The sequence below is a fragment of the Phascolarctos cinereus genome, unplaced genomic scaffold, assembly GCF_003287225.1.
Source record: "Phascolarctos cinereus isolate Bilbo 61053 unplaced genomic scaffold, phaCin_HiC Scaffold_4;HRSCAF=312, whole genome shotgun sequence".
Lineage (NCBI taxonomy): Eukaryota > Metazoa > Chordata > Mammalia > Diprotodontia > Phascolarctidae > Phascolarctos > Phascolarctos cinereus.
The window spans coordinates 171,430,103-171,449,493 of record NW_027555847.1 but is presented as its reverse complement, the minus strand read 5'-3'; the positions used below and the strand labels follow the sequence as shown (position 1 = coordinate 171,449,493).

General features: G+C 34.3%; 2 protein-coding genes across 7 annotated transcripts in view; one reads left to right on the top strand and one right to left on the bottom strand.

The window, feature by feature from the left end:
* MRTFB (myocardin related transcription factor B) overlaps window positions 1–19,391 on the top strand; it is a 179,661-nt gene that overhangs the window by 104,704 nt on the left and 55,566 nt on the right. For 4 of the 5 annotated variants that reach the window (XM_078152783.1, XM_078152782.1, XM_078152785.1 and 1 more), the window contains 5 exons: window positions 3,175–3,240; window positions 5,774–5,829; window positions 6,972–7,047; window positions 9,377–9,538; window positions 10,612–10,790. In XM_078152783.1, coding sequence (XP_078008909.1) covers window positions 3,175–3,240; window positions 5,774–5,829; window positions 6,972–7,047; window positions 9,377–9,538; window positions 10,612–10,790 — 539 coding nt within the window. Of the gene's footprint in view, window positions 1–3,174; window positions 3,241–4,567; window positions 4,787–5,773; window positions 5,830–6,971; window positions 7,048–9,376; window positions 9,539–10,611; window positions 10,791–19,391 lie in introns of those variants that run through there. The other variant, XM_020972547.2, reaches the window with a different exon arrangement.
* LOC110198335 (uncharacterized) overlaps window positions 8,431–19,391 on the bottom strand; it is an 87,213-nt gene continuing 76,252 nt past the window's right edge. Inside the window, exons 3-5 of one of the 2 annotated variants that reach the window (XR_002321722.2) lie at window positions 10,581–10,876; window positions 10,067–10,130; window positions 8,431–9,515 (exon numbers count right to left, since the gene is read on the bottom strand). Coding sequence is in view for 1 of the 2 variants with exons in the window: in XM_078152786.1 (XP_078008912.1) it covers window positions 10,866–10,876 (11 nt within the window). In the remaining variant the exon portion in view is untranslated. Of the gene's footprint in view, window positions 9,516–10,066; window positions 10,131–10,580; window positions 10,877–19,391 lie in introns of those variants that run through there. The other variant, XM_078152786.1, reaches the window with a different exon arrangement.

Sequence of the window (19,391 nt, the reverse complement as noted above, 5' to 3'; positions counted from 1 at the left end):
GCACCAACTGAACTAAGCAGCCAGAGTGAAAGTGAAGAATGAAGGTATCAATACTGCTACCCTCTTGCATGACAAGCAAGCACTCATTCATGTCTTTCTTACCCCATGGTGATATAATATTATTCGTCCTTATTGTCTAATATGATGCTACTGGTTATATGTTTTCAATATGTGGACATAAATGGAGAAATTAACAGCCAGTAACCAAAAGTCACACAGCTTTCGTAGTTGTTTGTGAATTTGCCTCTTAGAATTATGTTCTTCCTAATAAGCCTTCACTTATATTCTATTTATAATTATTGTTATGTCACAATCTGTCTGCTTTGTTTCTCATCTTTGTTGGCCCCTCATTATGTAGCACAGTGCTTTGTACATAGAAGATGCTCAAAAAGTTTTGGTCAAATGAACTCACATGTCAGGGAATTGATAGAAAATAACTATTATTTGAGTAATATTGTTTGCAAGACAATAAATATCTCCTGTTGCTTAGAGAAAATATTTAAGCAATGATAAATTTAATGGAAAGATCAGTTCTCTATCTCCAGACAGAACTACACTTACATATAATAAAATATGGAACATTTTGTCTTAGAACATAATAGCTAGAAAGTAGGACGTAAGAGCTGAATGGTAGTATAATAATTCCATGTTGTTGGTTTTGTTACCTTAATAATAGATTCACTAATATATCAACATTTATCATTTGTTTTCATATATAAAATGACAGTGTTTCTATCTGACATAAAGGGTAGCTAAAGTGACCAGTGTACCATCTGTAATCTTTTTAATTAATCATAAGTAATCATAAGAACATCACCACCCATGTTCCATGAATGTGGGGTAACTTAGATACTTCCATTTAGATACATTTGTATCACAAGATGGCTTTTTAAAAAAATATTTTTCCTTTATCCGCTTCTCTTTGTTGCCTCTGTTCTTCCCCTAAGACTCCAAAGTAACAATGAAACTGATGTCAGAAGTTCCTAGCTGATTTCTACTATCATGTTTCTGAAGGATTAGTCCCTATTTAAACCCAAGTTGTTCTCCCCTTTGCCTTTTCCTTTCAAAATTCCTCTTTTGTTGGATATTGCTTCTCATATTCTGAAAAGTATTGCTTTGTCTTTCATAGCCAAACGCTGAAATGTACAGCCATATTGGTGCCATCAGTTCTACAGGTCACTTCCTGAGATTATTTTTGTTCCCAGTAAAGTACAGTGGGAACATACTATCCCTAATAAGCCAAAAGTTATCATGAAAGAGATCTTCGTGTTGGAACACTATCAATCCAAAGTATCCCAAAACATTTTAACGTGAAAAGAATGTTTCAACAAATATAGCTTAGTAGGATGTTCTTTGGCCTGTCGTATCAGTGACCAGCAAGCAGCCTTTTCTGTTACCCTAAACTGTATGTCAATGAGATTTTATGACCCTAACGATCACAGACTCATTGAATTTGGAACAGAAAGGTCTTTAATGGTCATCAGATCTGGCTTCCTCATTTCGCAGAGAAGGAAAATGAGATCCTGGGAGGTCAAGTGGCTGGTGCAGGGATGTTCCTATCAGCCAGAATTTGAAGCCAGATTCTCTGATTCCAAAACTCTTTTTATTATACTGACACTTAAAATGAAACTTCAAACAGATATGACTTAGTATTTTTTTAAAATCATCACATTTACATGTAATGACCACAACAAAGTGGCCAGTTAGCCAGTCTGCTTAGCATTAATCCTCTTTTGTGCTCTCTACCCCAGTTATCCTGAGAAAGGAGGGGTGGTCGCCCCTGTAAGTTGGGGGTCATTCATCTGGTATATATTCACAGATTTATCACTTGTAAGAGGACATGTCCTCTGTGTTGTGATAGTTGGGGGTAAGATCGGGTCTTGGAAATCTAGCCAGAAAGTCAGAGAATATTTTTTTAAGATCCTTTAAAACACCTTTATTGACCTCAATGATCACTGTTTCACTTCTAACTCAGGATTATGAACCAGTGTATTAAATTAATATTAAAGTTTATTTGAAGTTGCATGTAAATTATAAGAAAATTATCTTTTACAAATGTCTCATGTTTTCTTCTTGAAATAAGTTACATTTCAAGATAAAAATGTTTTGAAACATTAAAATAGTTGCTTCACAGCCAAATTCATAATGTGTATATGTCTCAGAATTTACACATTTCACATTAAAGCCACATTTGATGTTGGCTGGAGTCCTTAGCAGAATATTTGGAGTCTTTTTAAACAAAATTGATTTCTTCATTTAATGGCATATTTAGTATTCTCAACCAGCTCTCAAGGTGTTTGGCATCTTAGGAAAAAATGATAAAGCATCTTACAAGTTCCAGAATGGAATGTAGTATTGTTATTTCTATGCAACAATAATTACATTTTAGACTAAGAACTCAATTTATATTTCGGGGGTTCTAGTATTTCAAAAAGCACACGGGGATGTCAGCCTTATTTTTTTTTTTTTGGTTAGGCAGTGGGGTTAAGTGACTTGTCCAGGGTCACAGAGCTAGTAAGTTTTATGTGTCTGAGGCCAGATTTCAACTCAGGTCCTCCTGAATCCAGGGCCAGTGCTCTACCCACTGCACCACCTAGCTGTCCCCAGCCTTATTCTTATTATGCATTCTTATTCTTTATTTAAAGATAATAAGAATGTATTCATGCTAGGGAAAAGAATACACAAATTAAGTTAATCTTTCCATAAGAAAAGTTTTTTCATTAAGTAGTCAGTTGAAGGAATTTTTCTGTTTCTAAGAATTGAAGTTTTTCTGCTCCTAAATCTTAAATTTATAACCTCTTGTTTACTATACATGTAATATTTAAACAACAAATATAATAGTTAAAAACTAGGATAATTCAGAATTTCATTAGGGAATGATATAAAGACTTTTAGTTATAAGAATTACAGTGAATTAACTTTAATTTTATTTTTAAAAAATCATTCTATCAGTTAAAAAAAAGTTTTTATTAAGCACCTCCTATGTGTCAGGCACTAAGACCACAAGTTAGTTATGTTCTGCCTGTCTGGTTATAGTCTAAATAGATGACCAAATGTAACAATTTGCTTGGCAGTTACAAACATTTAACTGTAGAACTTAACTGTGTCTTTCCAGAATTTATTGTATTGGCTCTTGAAATCTCATGTAAATTAATTATTTTTTCTTTTTTCTAGTATTACAGCTGAGGCTACAACAACGAAGGACAAGGGAACAGCTAGTGGACCAGGGCATCATGCCACGTAAGACATGCTTTATAAGAGTCACTTAAAATTCAGACCTCAACAATAGCTGTCAAAATGAACTTGTCTAACAAGAGAATTTATAATAACGAAATAACTGATGATAACCATTTAATGAAAAGTGAATTCATAAGTGGAGTTTTTAGGGATCAAAACATCCTGTCCTGAGAAAGTGTTGGTGTGGAGATTTGCCAGGGAGTAGGAGGGCACTGCATCATGGGGTAATTTTACTCCAGACCCATCATTGTTGGTAGTTCCTAGTGAGAGGAAGCATGATATCATAGATAAAGAGTTGGCTTCAGAGTCAGTTAGACCTGGGTTCAAGTACTATGCAAGTCACTTAATCATAGTGCAGTTGATTCACTAAGATATTTATCTATCTATATACAGAGATACACACACACCCTATACATATATACATACATACATACATACAGAGAAACTGTTGCAGAACAGTTGCTGATCTGCATTTGTTGAGAGATTTCCTTACCAAAAGAATTACTTTTTGAGAAAATATATATTCCTTAAAAGATTGGTTTGAATTTTCTTATATAAAATCATTGCAAATCTTTAAAAGATAATGTCTAATGAATTTATTTTTGCTTTTACGCAGTGGTTAAAAAACTTATTTTCGGGGCAGCTAGGTGGCACAGTGGATAGAGTGCCAGCCTTGAAGTCAGGATTATCTGAGTTCAAATCTGGCCTCAGACACATAACACTTACTAGCTGTGTGATTCTGGGCAAGTCACTTAACCCCAATTGCCTCACAAAAGAAAAAAAAAGAGAAGAAGAAAAAAGAAAAACTTATTTTCATGTTAGATTAACTGTACTTTATATAAAGGGCTCTTGTGCTTACCTAGATGTGTTTAAGTAAGCCAAGTATAAAATCCTAAGCTTATGAGTTCATAAGGTCATTAAAATGATACATTTCTGTTGCATTTATATGGTTTATATAACCAAATGTGCCTAAGTTATGGAAATGTAAATTTAAAAGGTTTGTAGTATGCCCCAGATTGTATTCTTTTTGGAGGTTTTTAGAGAATCACATACTGTTATTTCCTTATGAAAAATTTTAATTATGTATTTATAAATTGACCCCTTCCGAAAGGCAATTTCATTTCCAGCCTAAAAATTCTGAGGAAGGAGGGTATAATTAAGTGAATTAATTTTCCCCAAATTTCTCTGTCATTGAGAGTGATCTTTTTCTTCTATATAGTTATATAATTTTTCTCTTCATTTGATAAAATTTTTTATCCCTTGCATTGTGATGAAGACAAAAGCTGGTATGATACTCTTCATAGCCACATCACTACAACAAGCTTGACTTATCAGCCAATTGGGCAGGAATATGCAAATGAATTGACTATGATGTTCAAGCCATCACTTGCCCAAACCTGCTTTTGGGAGCTAGGCATAGGTCAAGCCTGGCACACATCCTAGATTTGGCTCATATGAACCTTTGCAGAGTCCCAAGCATCAGGGCTCAAAATAGCACTGTAGTTTTCAAGAGCTGACCAGTCCAGGTCTGGAGGAAAGATCAGCCCACGTAAGACCAGTCATATGCTTCAAGTATAACATAGTCTATAGCGATATAAGTGCATGGTGGTAGATGCTCTGCAGAAAAACAAAAAAAAATAGAAGCCACTAATTTGAATCCAAAATGTATACTATTTTGATAAATACTCCTTTGCATCATTAGGGATAGTAAGTTGGTGATGTTCACTAAGTTGATATTCCAGTTAAAAATTCATTTATCAGACATGTGAGTAGCTGTCTTTTTGAAGGAGTTTAAGAGTCTCTTTGTTTAGGCTCAAACTATGTCATGGAGCTTTTGGAATCCATGAGTATTCTGCACTTTATCCCATATAACCAGGTAATCTTGCTTTGCATAGCTATATAGGGAAATGTTGGATTTGGAGCCAGAACACTTGTATTAGAATTCTAGTCCTGTCACTTTGCACTTTAGTGACATTTGGCAAATTATCCTAATTTTTCTGGGCCTTAGTTTCCTCATCTGTAAAAATGAGCATATAGGACTAGATTGCTTTGAACTAGAAATGTGTGATCCTATGATCCTGGTACTCTGGTCATACATTTACAGAATAAAGAAAAGTGATGGTAGATAAAAAAATCCTCACAGTGCTAATTTGAATCATCTGAATTTGTCTGCTATATTGGCTGGAACACTAACTTTGCCATTGTTTTGCTTGTTTAACATATACATCCATACTTTTAATTCCCTCTTGTTTTATATTACTTGATATGAATAATTAATTCAAACAAATATTGATTAAGCACATGGTAAATTTAAAAAATAATCCTTGAAAAATATTCATCTCAGCCCATAGGAGTTAAAATTTTTCAATTTTTCCTTAAATAACTCAGTAAATAACATTATTTAGATAAGAACAAGCCAATAAGAAATATAAACATATAATGGCTTATAAGATTTAGCTTTTAAAATAGTAATTCCCTGTACTGATGTTAGGAAAATCTTTTCCTGTTAAAGTAACTATTTATTTTCTCTCCACAGCATTAAAGAGTCCAGCGGCATTCCATGAGCAGATAAAAAGCTTAGAAAGAGCCAGAGTAAGAAATTTGATTCAAAATATTCCACTTCTGGGTATTCCAAAGTTATCTGCAGACAGGAAGTGGACATATTGCTAGAATCTGAGATTTTAAACAACTCATTCAACATAAAATAATAATGTCATATGACAGTTATACTTTAAAGGTTTGTGAAAAAATTAATGACAGCCAACTTTTTTTTTTAAACTAGTAATGTCAGTACAGAATTGGCCTATTTCTTCTTCCTGGTCTGCAGGACATAACAGTACATTTTTTGGAGACGTGTTCGGGGGTGGGGAGGGAATCTTCCATCTTCCTTCCTGTACAAATGATGCATTCTCACACCCACTCACAAACCCACAAAGGACTTTTCTCACAGAAGTTACATTACCTGTATCTCTGAACCAAAAGTGGTAGAATCAGACTGAATGAAAGACAATATTAGGCTTCTTCACATTTGTGTTTAGTATTCAAATTTCAAATCTATCTCCTTTGTAACATAATAGTTAATAAATATGATGGTTCATAATTTTTGTTTTAGAAAAATAATTTGCGTATATCTATGTCCCATCCCTATGGACCTCTTGGGAAATTACTTCCATATCATTTACATAAATATTCAGGGAAGTCTAAAAAAATATTTTGACTCTTGAGAACTTTTTCAAGATTTCTCGAGTTTACCATTATGTTCTAACTGAAGGGCAAAAAAAAATCTTAAACCTGTATATTCTTTGCCTTAAGTTAAGGAAAATAATGCCATAGTTATAAAATAAATATGAAACAAAACCATATTGAACACGTTAGAAAATTTCTCATTACACAGGTTTCTTAACCCTTCTTGTAGAATATATTTTGTTGACTTATTACCCCAAAACATATTCTTTTAGTGTTAAAGTACATTTTCTGAGGATACAAGATTAAATTTTAACACTTGGTATTAACATTTATTACTGTAGCTATTCATCTGTCGCTTCTTCCATTCATAATACCAATACCTAATATGACAGTATTTAAAGTTATGAATATGATGCTTCCTACTTTCTGTTTTTCCTCTCATATGCATGAATATAATGGAGGACTTGGGTTAATATAAATATGCAAAAAAGGCTCAAAATCTAGTTCATAATAGAATGGAACTAGATCTTTTTTTTTTCTTTTTAAAGACTGAAAATTTTCTGAAGCACAAGATACGTAGTCGACCAGATCGTTCTGAACTTGTCAGAATGCACATTTTGGAAGGTAAGGGCCATCTGGTAACTTAATTTGTTAAAAAAAAAAAAGAGAGAGATAATTACGCCATTAATTTTCATTTTAACAACTCTGAGAGCTACAAAAATTGGATGGAAGCAAAAGACTCAGTAATTTCTATTGTTAGTATTAAAAAAAAATCAACTAATCCTACCACTGGTACTGTAGGTGTCTCTATTGCACTGTTCAGAGTACTTGAAAAGCCTTTTTGAATGGTAGGCAGCCCTATTATGTGGTTATCTTTTTTCATAAACTCTGTTGAAGACTTCCAGAATCATTCATGACTATAGATGAAGTAACTATAAAGAGGGAGAAGAAAGCATTCCTCCCAACACACCCAGTTATCCTAAGCTTTGCTGTTTATTCTCACATGGGACCTTTAGGCCATGAAACTAGTCATAAAATAAGCTGGCATCATCAACATTTTTTAGAATAAGATCTGTTTTTCACTTTCCATAAGTGAAATGTTCATAAGTCTTGGGAAGAGGACCATGTAAGCAGCTTCAGAGTCTTGAAACTTGACTGGCATATCATAATCAACTAGCTGGGGACCTGTACAACAAATGTCACAGACTCCTGTGAAAGCCCTTAGCTTGAGCTGCTGACAAGAATTACCTCCTCTTTTTCTGTTCTTTTCTGCCCTTCTTGGGGCATTAACCATTAACAGCTTGAGGAGGGCTTTCATTCTTAAATTGAGATTTTTTTTTTTGCTATGGAGAAAGAACTTTCCATCCATAATTTTTTAAAATAGTTTAGCAGAAGAAAACAAGCCCTGTATTTTAAAAGTAAGCTATTTTTAGTTAAACTTTCAGCAAGCAAGATTATGCATTGTTTTTTGAATTTGAATTACTGAAATCCAATGTCCCCAGAGGAAAAATCAATATATTTATAATAAAGAAACTTAGTACTCTTAAGTGAAGATATATTCTATTTTAGGAGTTTAAAATCTCTAAGGAATCATAGAGTATTTGTCTTGCAGCGTAATTAAAGGAAAAGTCAACATTTTTCTTTGACATTATTAGCTTCTATTTGAAAACTACATAGTTCAGTTTCCTTGAAGAAATATTTCTAATACCTAGGCAGGGGAAGGGAATATTAGGAAGACACTGATTAAAATGGAGGGCTGGCTGCTATTGTTCTCCCACCTCCCATCCTAATAATAATAAGCTCATGGAAAGAGCATTTGAAGTCACCTTGGGGTGGTGTGGCACATTTCAGTTTTCCTGCCCTTGCTATGTATTTCTTGAAAAGACCAACAACTTTCAACTTTGAATTTTTGGTAAGCACATATTATAATGAGTTCTACATTTATTTATGCCAATAAGACAAAACTTTGAGAGGAAGTACAAATAAGCAATAGGAAATTGAAAGAACAAAAGTTAAGCAACAAATGTATTAATGCTTTTACATTTTCAAGTGGGAAAATTAATATTATTGTAAATGATTTTCTAAAACACAAGTGTAACCCTGATTGTACCATAGTTGTTCTGTAGTACAAATATATAACAAACACAAGACATTCTTGTTGCTCTAAGTTCAGAAAGACATCTGAAACATTCATTTGAGATGTGTGATTCAGGAACAGTCAGAAATAAACATGGATTAAATTTCATCTCCTTTCTTTCTGTCCAGCTCTTTATATATGCTTATAATCAAAAGGACCACAGAAAGGAAGAATAAAAACCCCAGATAAATGTTATATTATCCTTCCCTGAGTGATTGAGGATTGACTCATAATTATAAGATGGTAGCTATCCCCATATCATTCACATTCATCATGAATATTGCAGTCCACTTGAGTGGACTTGAGTATTGTAATTTTCAAGTAAATCAAAAACGCAGTGCCTGCCATATCAAAATTTACATTCCAAAGGAGAACAAACCAAAAAAAACAGCAGCTTCTTTTCATGGCATTAGAATAAACTGAGGATCCACTTCTCTTAAACGATGATTGTGTATTGATTTACCCATATGGAATAGCCTAGAAAATTAAGAAAACTATATACCTACTCTTCCTTAAAGCAACCAGGAATATGAATTTTGACTTACCATGATAAACGATTAGCAGGTAACTTTATATTATGCTTTTTAAAAATTCAAGTTCTTGTTAATTTGAGGCTCTAGAGACAATTACATATAAAATATATTCTAACATGTAAAACTGTTTATTGTTATCAATGACCAAACAGCCATGTCATCCCCGTAAATATATTGACAATGTATGCAAATCAGATTTAAGTTAAATATGATGGTCAGAAGAAATATCACAAGATAGTAATAGTTTATTAAATAACGATCAAAATTATCTTTCCTCTCTTAGAAACATTTGCAGAGCCATCCCTGCAGGCTACACAGATGAAACTGAAGAGAGCTCGACTGGCAGATGATCTGAATGAGAAGATTGCTCAAAGACCTGGTCCAATGGAACTAGTGGAAAAGAACATCCTTCCTGTAGATTCCTGTGTTAAGGAAGCAATTATAGGCAAGGCTGAAAATCCTTACTACTCTAGAGAAAAGAGCTTTTGAAGAAAAACTTAAATCCAAAGCTAATAAGATTTCATTGGCTGTCTTTCCACTAATATTTCTAGTTACTACTTTTTCCTCCACATTATCACAAAAATAACCTTTATTTTATCATTGGTACAAACTTGGTTCCTTTCATATTACACAAGAAGTGCAAGCAGCCATCTGTTAATAATAATAATAAGAACATTTGTACAGCACCTATTATGTGCCAGGTACTGTGCTAAGTGCTTTTTACAAATATTACCTCATTTGATTCTTGCAACAACATCATCCCATTTACATATAAGGAAACTGAGGCAAATAGAGGTTAAGTGACTTGCCTAGGTCACAGATCTAGTAAATGTCTGAAGCTGACTTTGAATTCAGGTCTTCCAGACCCAGGACTCTCATGCTCTATTACTGTCCACAGTAAATACTTTTCACACTAAATTTATTCTATCTTCATTGAGTTTTCATTTTTTATATGTTTTTACAAACTACTCACTTTTTAAAAAGATGAAAGCTTTTTTGGTATCGTACGTGTCGAAATTTGAACAGCAGATGGCTCTCTATTAAAGGAAAAAACAGCCCCAAAAATTGCATTACTAGAGTGCAAAGACTCATCATTTGTTTTTCTTATGGAGAATTTTTTAATGAATGTGAGGAAAATAATTTATTAAGAATTTATTACTGTTTATTTAGCTGTTTAGCATAAGCTTCATTTATAAAATGCTACATTTCCAAAAATCAAGGAGCACATATTACTATTTTTGCATATACATTTAAAATTATCCTATTGCCAAATCTTACTTTAAACATAAATTAAAACAACACTGTAAGTTCTAATAACTAATACCAAAAGAGGTTATTATGATTTCATAGACTAGTCAGTAGGAGGATATGAATGACCCAAACCTAAAGTAAGCACATCTATTTTTTTAAATGATATTTTTAAACTATCTTAGGAAGTAAAAGTTCCACCTTTCACCTTTTTCATCAGATAACTTAGCTTTTGGTACCTGAGAACACTAAAGTCATTTCTTTCTGTAGGGGTTGGACAAGAGGACTATCCCCATACTCAGGGTGATTTTTCATTTGATGAAGACAGCAGTGATGCTTTGTCTCCGGACCAACCAGCCAGCCAGGAGTCTCAGGGTTCAGCAGCATCCCCAAGTGAGCCAAAAATCAGTGAATCACCATCTCCTGCCACCACAAATACTCCAACTCAGGTATGATTTCTGAAGTCAAAGCCACCAGAACATCTGCTAGGGAGTCTTCCCATTCAATCAGTCAATAATTGTTCCTCAGATACAACCTAAGAGAGATGCAGAGAATAAGAATATGACCAGGGACCCTTTAAATAAGAAGCTGAAGGAAAAAAAGACCAACTCTTGTACTCTTCATTTCATTTAAGAATAGAAACTCCTCTCCAGCTTTGATTCAGTGAGAGAGATATGACAGTAGCTGGGATCCAAGCATCTTTAATAAAGATTTGCTTTACAGCATGACCAACTTTGTTTATGACCTTCCTCTTGCACTGGAAGCAGGAGAAGGAGGAAGCCAAGGAAAAGACTAGTGTTTCTGAGAATCAGATGAACCCAAAGGGAGTATAGGGCAGTCTTACCATGTTTATTGTCCCTCATTTTGAAGTATAAAAGCAGATCTAAAAAGAATATCAGGTGTACAAGTAAATAAAGTTTAAAACTTATTAACAATTGTGTTATTTATCCCTTTGGGTATTTCATCTTTTTATCTTGCCACTTGAATTGGGTTATCAAATAGGAGTGAATGTGGTCTGGCTATTATTTTTTAGTAAGAAAATTGATTCTTCATCAACTCAGCCATTTAGAAAATGACCTCATAACAGTTCGCACTTCAGAAGGAGATTGATATTCTGTTCTTCCCTGTATTTTCATTAGTTATATCTTCCATTTTCTAGTATTAAGATGAAACTTTATCTCAGACTAATTTTACATGAAGAACTTTGTCCAAAGTCCATCCTACCCAGTGGGTTGACATTCCAGTGGTACTTGAAATAAAATATTACTATGTATGTTTTTTCAAGAAAAATAAATATGTTATATCCTTTGCCACAATAGTGCACATAAGGTCCCATGTCCTTTCTAAATTTAAGCAGCAATTTTGGCAACAGGTTGTACTGTTACTTCACTACTAAATTCTTTTAGGTAGCATGATATCCATGTTCTTTCTCTCTACTACATGAATACTAGGGCGTCTCTGTTTCATTCAAAACACATGAATTAGGTGTCTGGAAAAATATATAGTAACATCAGTAAACCTTGTTACAGATATTCAGTCAAAAAAAATAACATGGATATATTCACATTGTCTACATTGATGTTTAATTATTAGATAACTTCTATACTCTTAACACCTACTTAAATGACGAATCTTTGTTGTAGGGTTTTTGAACTCAGTTCTGGTATATATGGTTTCTTTGATGAATTGTTTGCATTGCAAACAATTGATGTGCAAAATCTGTAATTTTTTTTGAAAGAAAAGTACTTTAAGTAGTAGGATGAGGAAAAGGAAAAATATCCATATTTGAGATCTATTTTATTTTGAACCAACTTTGATAGAGAAAGACTTTGTCAATAAGATCTTTGAGATTTTTATGTATTTTTATTTTTATGTGTTCTGAAAGTAGTAAGTCCTGAGCCTTGTTTTATATTTCTTCTTATTTTCATATTACTCTTATTTAACATTATCCAAAATATTTTTGCTCATGTCATCCAAATATTTTATTGTAAATAAGAATGTCTACCTATGTTTATTATAGATTATATTTTACTACATTGAGATATGGGGGTTTCAGATTGTTTCCTTAAGTGCCATATATGCAATAGGTACCTTTCCTCAGTTACATATTAATATGGGGGGGGGGCTAGACAGTGGAGTTAAGTGACTTGCCCAGGGTCACACAGCTAGTAAGTGTTATGTGTCTGAGACCAGATTTGAACTCAGGTCCTCCTGATTCCCAGGGCTGGTGCTCTATCCACTGTACCACCTAGCTGCCCCCTACATGTTAATATTTTGAAAAGAAATCTGACATTGAAAAGTATCACATGACAAAGATCTTTTTAATCACTATTTATTTAAACTCCAGAAAAAAAGAGGGCAGAAATTATAAAAGGGCACTACATTTGTCTGAATATAGGCTTCCATCATATTCTCTCTCTCTCTCTCTCACACACACACACACACACACACACACACACACACCCATACCCATAAAATGAAATGTCTGAAAACGGTGGGAAAGTATAGGTGTGAAAAGTAATACTGATTGTATACTGCATTAGGGTTTGATATAAAGCTACATTGGAGAGGTGGTGGTAGTTAAAAGTTTCTTATCTTTAGTCCAGTATGGCATTTTGTGTATGTTGACATTCTTCAGTTTCTACCATTACATAAGTAGAAATTGGTTCATCATATTTATATATATTTACATAATGAATTTCTTCATTTTAGCTTGTTATTAAAAGCTTGTCACATTTCTTAATTGCCTAAGCATCCTAGGCCATATTTGCTCCAGTCTAAAATAATTACCACTTCAAGTTATATAGATCTGTGATTTAGGCACAACATTTTTCTAATTCCCATTGTCTCTTAGACTTCGTTTTGCCTATTAAGTAGTAGTCAAGCTGTGTTAAAGAATTCCTTTTAAGTCAATAAAAGTTTCAGAAACATTTTGCTGGAGGGAGAAGTGGCAATAATTCAAGAAGATGTCTTCTTATGTCTTTTTTAGAATACATAGATACCATAGTAATAGGCCTTCTAGGGCAAAAGAAAGAAGGAAACCATTAAAACACCTAACATTGGCAGTGTCTAAGAAAACCTTCCTGTCACTGCTACTTCCTGTCCATAAGACAGACCCCAAGGCTAATGATTTGACAATGAGGACAGCACTGTAGCACATACACCTTTTCTTTAAAATGTAAACTAAGAAAGTAAAAATGTTTTTCTAAATGGGTTTGTCATATGGTCTAGAAGATAAAGCTGCCTATCTTTCAGTATTTCTCTTTTACATTCTAATCAAAGTGCAGCTGGAAAACAGATTGTCCAAGCCTCAATGAAGAACACACATCGCATGTGTCAGGGCTTCATTTATTTGATTTTTGAGCTAGAAACACAAAAATCTGTGTGATTGTGAGCAGCTCTCCACAACATGGAAGCCCTAACTCTTACTGGGTCTGCCTCCACCAGGATATTGGCAACTGTTTCTTAAATTTACATTCCCTTGATGTTGACCATTGAAAAAAACTCTGTGTGTGTGTGTGTGTATGTGTACGTACATATATACTTAGATATTTAACTCTTTCATAGAATCTGAATTGGGAGGGACCTCATTGGTCATCTAGAGCATAACCAAAAAATGGTCATCCTAAAATGTGACATGAAGAGTTATAATGAGAGGAAGCCAGAGTCAGATCAGTCCTCTCAACTTTTGGACAGCTCCAAGTTGTTCCTTACACCAGCCTGTTACCTCTTTGATAGTTCTATCCATTGCTCTTAGTTCTGTTTTCTGTGGCTAAGCAGACCAAATCTAATGCCTTTTCCAGGTGACATTATTTACAATACTTGAAGACAAACTCTCATGTCCTGTCTAAATTTTCTTCTTCCCAAACCAAATAGCTGATTAACTTCCAAAGCATGGAAAGTATCCTGTTGTCACTAGTGACAATATTTCCTATGAGGTCTTTTAATCAAGTATTACAAATCTGTTGGTGATAAGTCCCAATATTTATAATATTCTCTCACAGTATGAACTATACTAATTTCAAACAGATTATCTGTGAAGGACCTACTTGGTAAGTGGCCTACTGCCATGTACTACAGAGTTCCTCATAGTTTAAAGAGTATTTCTTTTAGATTATATGAGTGCCAGCTGGGAAAACTTTTTGTAAAGTGAATTTGTTTAAATAGAATAGACATTTGCTATGGTATCCCCAAAGTTTGTCCTGAATATCAATATGTATTTTATGTTATAGCCCAGCTATCCAGTTTTAGTATGTCCTAGAAACAAAAATGGTTTTATTCATTTTTGTGCTTCTTATCTTTAAATGTCTGTTATTATTTTTCCTGCAATTCCACTTGAATTTCTCTTTTTTTTTTGTTTTGTTTTCCTTTGATCTTTTCCTGGTAGTACTTATTTCTTTTAGAAAAGTTTCTAAATTAATATATCCTATATTACTATTCTGAGATTTTATTTATATATTTATTTGTTTATTTAACATTGTTATATTGTTGTGTGGAAATTTTGGGTAGAATAGTTTAATGCATTTTTTAAAGTAAAATTTCTTATTGATGTACCTAAGATCTCATTTGTCCATTGAAATTTCCAAATGAAACCTATGGTATTATCAATAGGAAGAATTTCCAAAGGTAACTGGTAAAAGAAAATGCATTTTATAAGCATTGAGAAATGTTAACACTCATTGGCAATCAATCAAGTATTAATTTTCTGTTCTGTACCACTTTCTGTGGAGTTTTTCATATGTTTTAGGATATTAGTGTATCAGATAATTTCGTTGTGCTTTCACTAAGTGAAAAGTTTAACACTGGAACCATAAATGACAAATCAGTGCTGTCTAAATACATTTCATAGTAGTGATAATTTATAGGAAAAAAATCTCCATATTTTATGCAAATGTGTTTATTTAGCACACACATAAAAAAATATTTAGTTGATATTGGCCTACGTACTTGCTTTCATTTATATTATTTCTCTGGAAATTGGTAACAAAAGCAACAAAGATTAAAACTTCATTTTATTAAATATCTTGAGAGTGGATATTTTTCCTTTCAGGTTCAGATTCTCAAGATATCATAACTAGAAAGGCACATTTGCTGGAGGACAGTTATTGCTCCTTGGAAAATGTGGCACATGTTCTTCCAGTAGAAACATGTGCAAACACATGAAACATAAAGGCAGTCTTACAAAATGTTAATTAATCCAGACATTTTCTCTGGCTTTCACTTCTCTTCTTGCAGTTGTTTTCAAGACTAAATAAAAAGATCTTTGTCATATCTGTCTAGAGCATTCTAATAGTGATTTCTAAAGGAAAATTCAGTCTTTTTTAAGGTTCATAAAGCTTTTGGTTGGATTTTTTTAAAAACAAATGCCAATCAGTTTAAACAATAATGTTTCTAACGTTTTCTTTTAAAGTACTGTTTAGTTTTAAAGTAATGATACTGAGAAAGATAATTGGTAAGGATAAGAAGTGATATGATCCAGTAATACAAAGAAAAAGCTTTTTTTTGTCTGGTCAATGTGGAAAAGATTAAGATTCTGAATTGTAAAATCATCTTCTAATTGATAGAATGCATAAAACGCATTTTGGAAGTTTAAAGAGATTTGGCTTTAGTGTTTGTAGAATTTTGACTTGTCAATCCACTGTGAAAACTAAAGATTAAATAACTTTTTGCCCAGAGAAGATTTATACTTTTTAAAAATTGTAATAGTCATAGTTTCAAGTATTTAGATTTGGGAAGGTAACTTTCCCCACTAGGTTACTACTATCTATGATCTAAGATATTTTTGTACATTCTAAAACACACAAACATTTAAAATGCAGAGATGTGCAATGTATTAATAGCCAAGGAGTCAGGAAAGGCATCTTAAAAGAAATGGCACATAAGCTGAGCCTTAAAAGGAGATAGTGGTTGCAAGAGGTTGAAGTGAGCAGGGATTACATTTAAGCATGGAAAACAGCTTTTGCAAAGTTACAGAGACTGAATATGGTATATAGGGAAAAGCAAGAAGTAGCCCAGTTTAACTGGACCATAGAGTAAAAACAAGCTGGAGCATGACTGTAAGGATTTTGTTTTGTTTTCACTAAAAGAGTAATTTGCATTTTATTCTATAGATAATGGAGCCCTGGAAGCTTATTGAGCAGAGGAGTGATATAGTTGGACCTGTGCTTTAGGATATAGTAGAAAGGAGAGAGATTGAATGCAGGGAGACTGATTACAAGGCTGATATAGTAGTCCAAAAGCAAGGTGACAGGGGCCTGAACTAGGATGGTTGATTTTGTGAAATGGATAAAGGTAGATGCTAGCCATGTTGTGGAGGTAGAGCTGACAAAACGTGGCAAATGGTTGCATAGGGGGATGAATGTGACTGAAGAGTCAAGGATGTTTCTGAGACGGAGAACCTCAGTGACTAGAAAAATGACTGCCCTTAATCGAAATAGGAAAGTTAGGAGGAAGGGTGATTTGGGGAAAACATGAGTTCTGATTTGGAAATGTTTGAGATCCTTATAGGACATCCAGTTGACTAGTAGGAAGCTGGAGTTACGGAATAAGAGAGGAGACTGGATGTGTAAGTCTGGAAGTCATCTGCATAGTAGTGATAGATGAATTGATGGAAGCTGATGAGATCACTAAGAAACAAATTATATATGAAGAAGAGAGGACCCAGTACAATCAATCAATAAACATTTATCAAATAGCTACTATATACCAAGCAGTGTACTAAGCACTAGGGATACAAGACGGTCCTTGCCCTAAAGGAGCCAACTTTCTAGTAGAGTCCTGAGGTATATGCATACATGGAGCAGGATATTAATGATGATGTTGCAAAAGAAGACAGAAAAGGATAATAATAAGAAAATAAGGACAGAGCAGTGTTACAAAAACCCAGGAAAGGAGAGGATTGTCAACATTGTCAGGTGCTGCAGAGAGGTTTAGAATGAGGAGGATCAAGTGAGCTAACATACTAAACACACTGCAAACTTTCAAGCACCGTTTAAATGTCAGTTATTATTAAGAGAGCTTATGTGGCATAATGGAGAGAGTACTGGACTCATTTTTAAGAAGACCTGGGTTCATATCCCACTTCCAAATACTAGTTGTGTGATCACCAACAGATGGCTTAAATTGTGCCTTTCAGCTTCCTTATCTATGAAATGTGGGTAATAATATCTGTAGTAAAGGTAGAACCAAGATGGCAGAGTAGCAGGAAGCAGGACAAGGAACTCCCTCTCATTTCAAAAAACTCCTTCAAACAGACCTAGAAAACAAACTAGAATTCTGATGGGTAAATGCAAGAAAAAGACAGTGAATCATTTTTCTAGCCCATGTTGGCACATGGAGACAGACTGAGAATGGAACATGTGCTCAGAAATGACTTTCTGGCTAGGGAGCAGTGGAAGGCCACCTTGGTCAGTGGACTGAGGATGGAGGAAGTTCAGAGGAAAGCAGCATTTTGCCTCAAAAAAAAAAAGGCAGAGCAGTCTCTGTTCCAGTTTCTAGCCTGGACTGAAGCCTTCAGAGAAATAATCAGTGTATGAATCATAGACCTAAGGGAAGCTTGCAGTTCTGTTACTCTGAATCAGCAAAGCTTCCCGATCGGCTAATAAAGGCTGAGTCCAACAGCATTCTACTGTTGCACAGATCATCATTCAGCAATCAGGTTTTGTACTTTGGGAGAAATGAAAGCTTGCAGATCCCTGACAGCCAACACTGAATACCCCAAGAAAACAGCAACAAGACTACAAGTGAGCAGAGTCTGGCCCTTAGATCAAAGCCAAGTTACCAAGAAGGCTGAAAGAATAAACACACAAAAAAAGAACACACTATAAAAAGCTATTTTGTGTTAGGCCAAAAGATTCAAGAGGAGGCTCAGCACCTTTTTAGAAGTATAGAACAAAGAAAAGAATGGGGGAGGTGAGGAAAATAATACAATTGGTTACAGGGTTGGCAGCATCAGGAGGGTGAAGACAGCATAATTGGTTACATTAAGAAAAATGGGCCAGCATTCATGAGACCAACAACCACCCTTCTCTGTCTTAGAGGAATGTTTGATTGATTTATGGGACCCATCCACATCCTGAGGCCATTGAGAGTGGACCAGGGATAGCAGAATCCCAGACTCCTGGGGGGAAGATAATGGATGAATGGTATATCTTGTAGAAATGTACCAGGTCAAGTCAGCTCATAGGTCTTCAGAGATGTTAGAGTTTTTTGCAGCTGGAGTTATTATGAGGAATATGAAGCTGTGTTTAACTCAGAGGAGTAGCTGAACTCTTGTGACTAAGAAATGTCCACCTACAAGGTTAGAGATAGTAGACCACACTCCCTGGTATCTACCTGCATCCTTCAAGGATAGTAACATTCCTTGAGGCAAGAATAGAATGGTGATCGGAAGAAAACTGGATTTCTAAACTTCATTCATTATAGGCCAGCTGAATTTCTGAGCTACATTCAGAGACAAAGAACCATGACTTAGGCAGTTACAGAACAAAATCAATTATATGTAAATAGGATCAATAAAAAATAAACAGAATCAATTTAATTTTCTTATTCCTCTCTGAACCCTGTCCTCATCAGTGGTTATAGAAGGAATATAACAAGTTCTGGAAATGGTTCTGTTATGTTTTGAAGGTCTTAAGAAAAGAATGGAAAGAGAGGGGAGGAATACACTTAGAGTAGAAGAAAGGGAAAGGAAGGTTAGGAGAAATTATCTCATAATCAGGGTGAGTAAGTAATCAACTATACAGTGAAGGAGAAGGAGTGAGAGAAGCAGCTGACACTTGAATCTCATTGTCATCTGAACTGGTCAGAGGAAGAAAGAAGACACATGCAGTTGTTTTCAGAAAATAAATTTCACTCAATGGCAAGATAGAAGGGAGCATGGGGGAATTAGAGGGAGGATTAATTCTAAGCAAAACAAACTCAACTAGGGACGAAAAAAATATTTGTAGCTCTTTTGGGAATCTAAGGGGATGTCTCAGAACAAATTATGGTATATAAATGTGATGGAATGTGATTGTGCTATAAGAAATGATGAAGAGGATAGTTTCAGA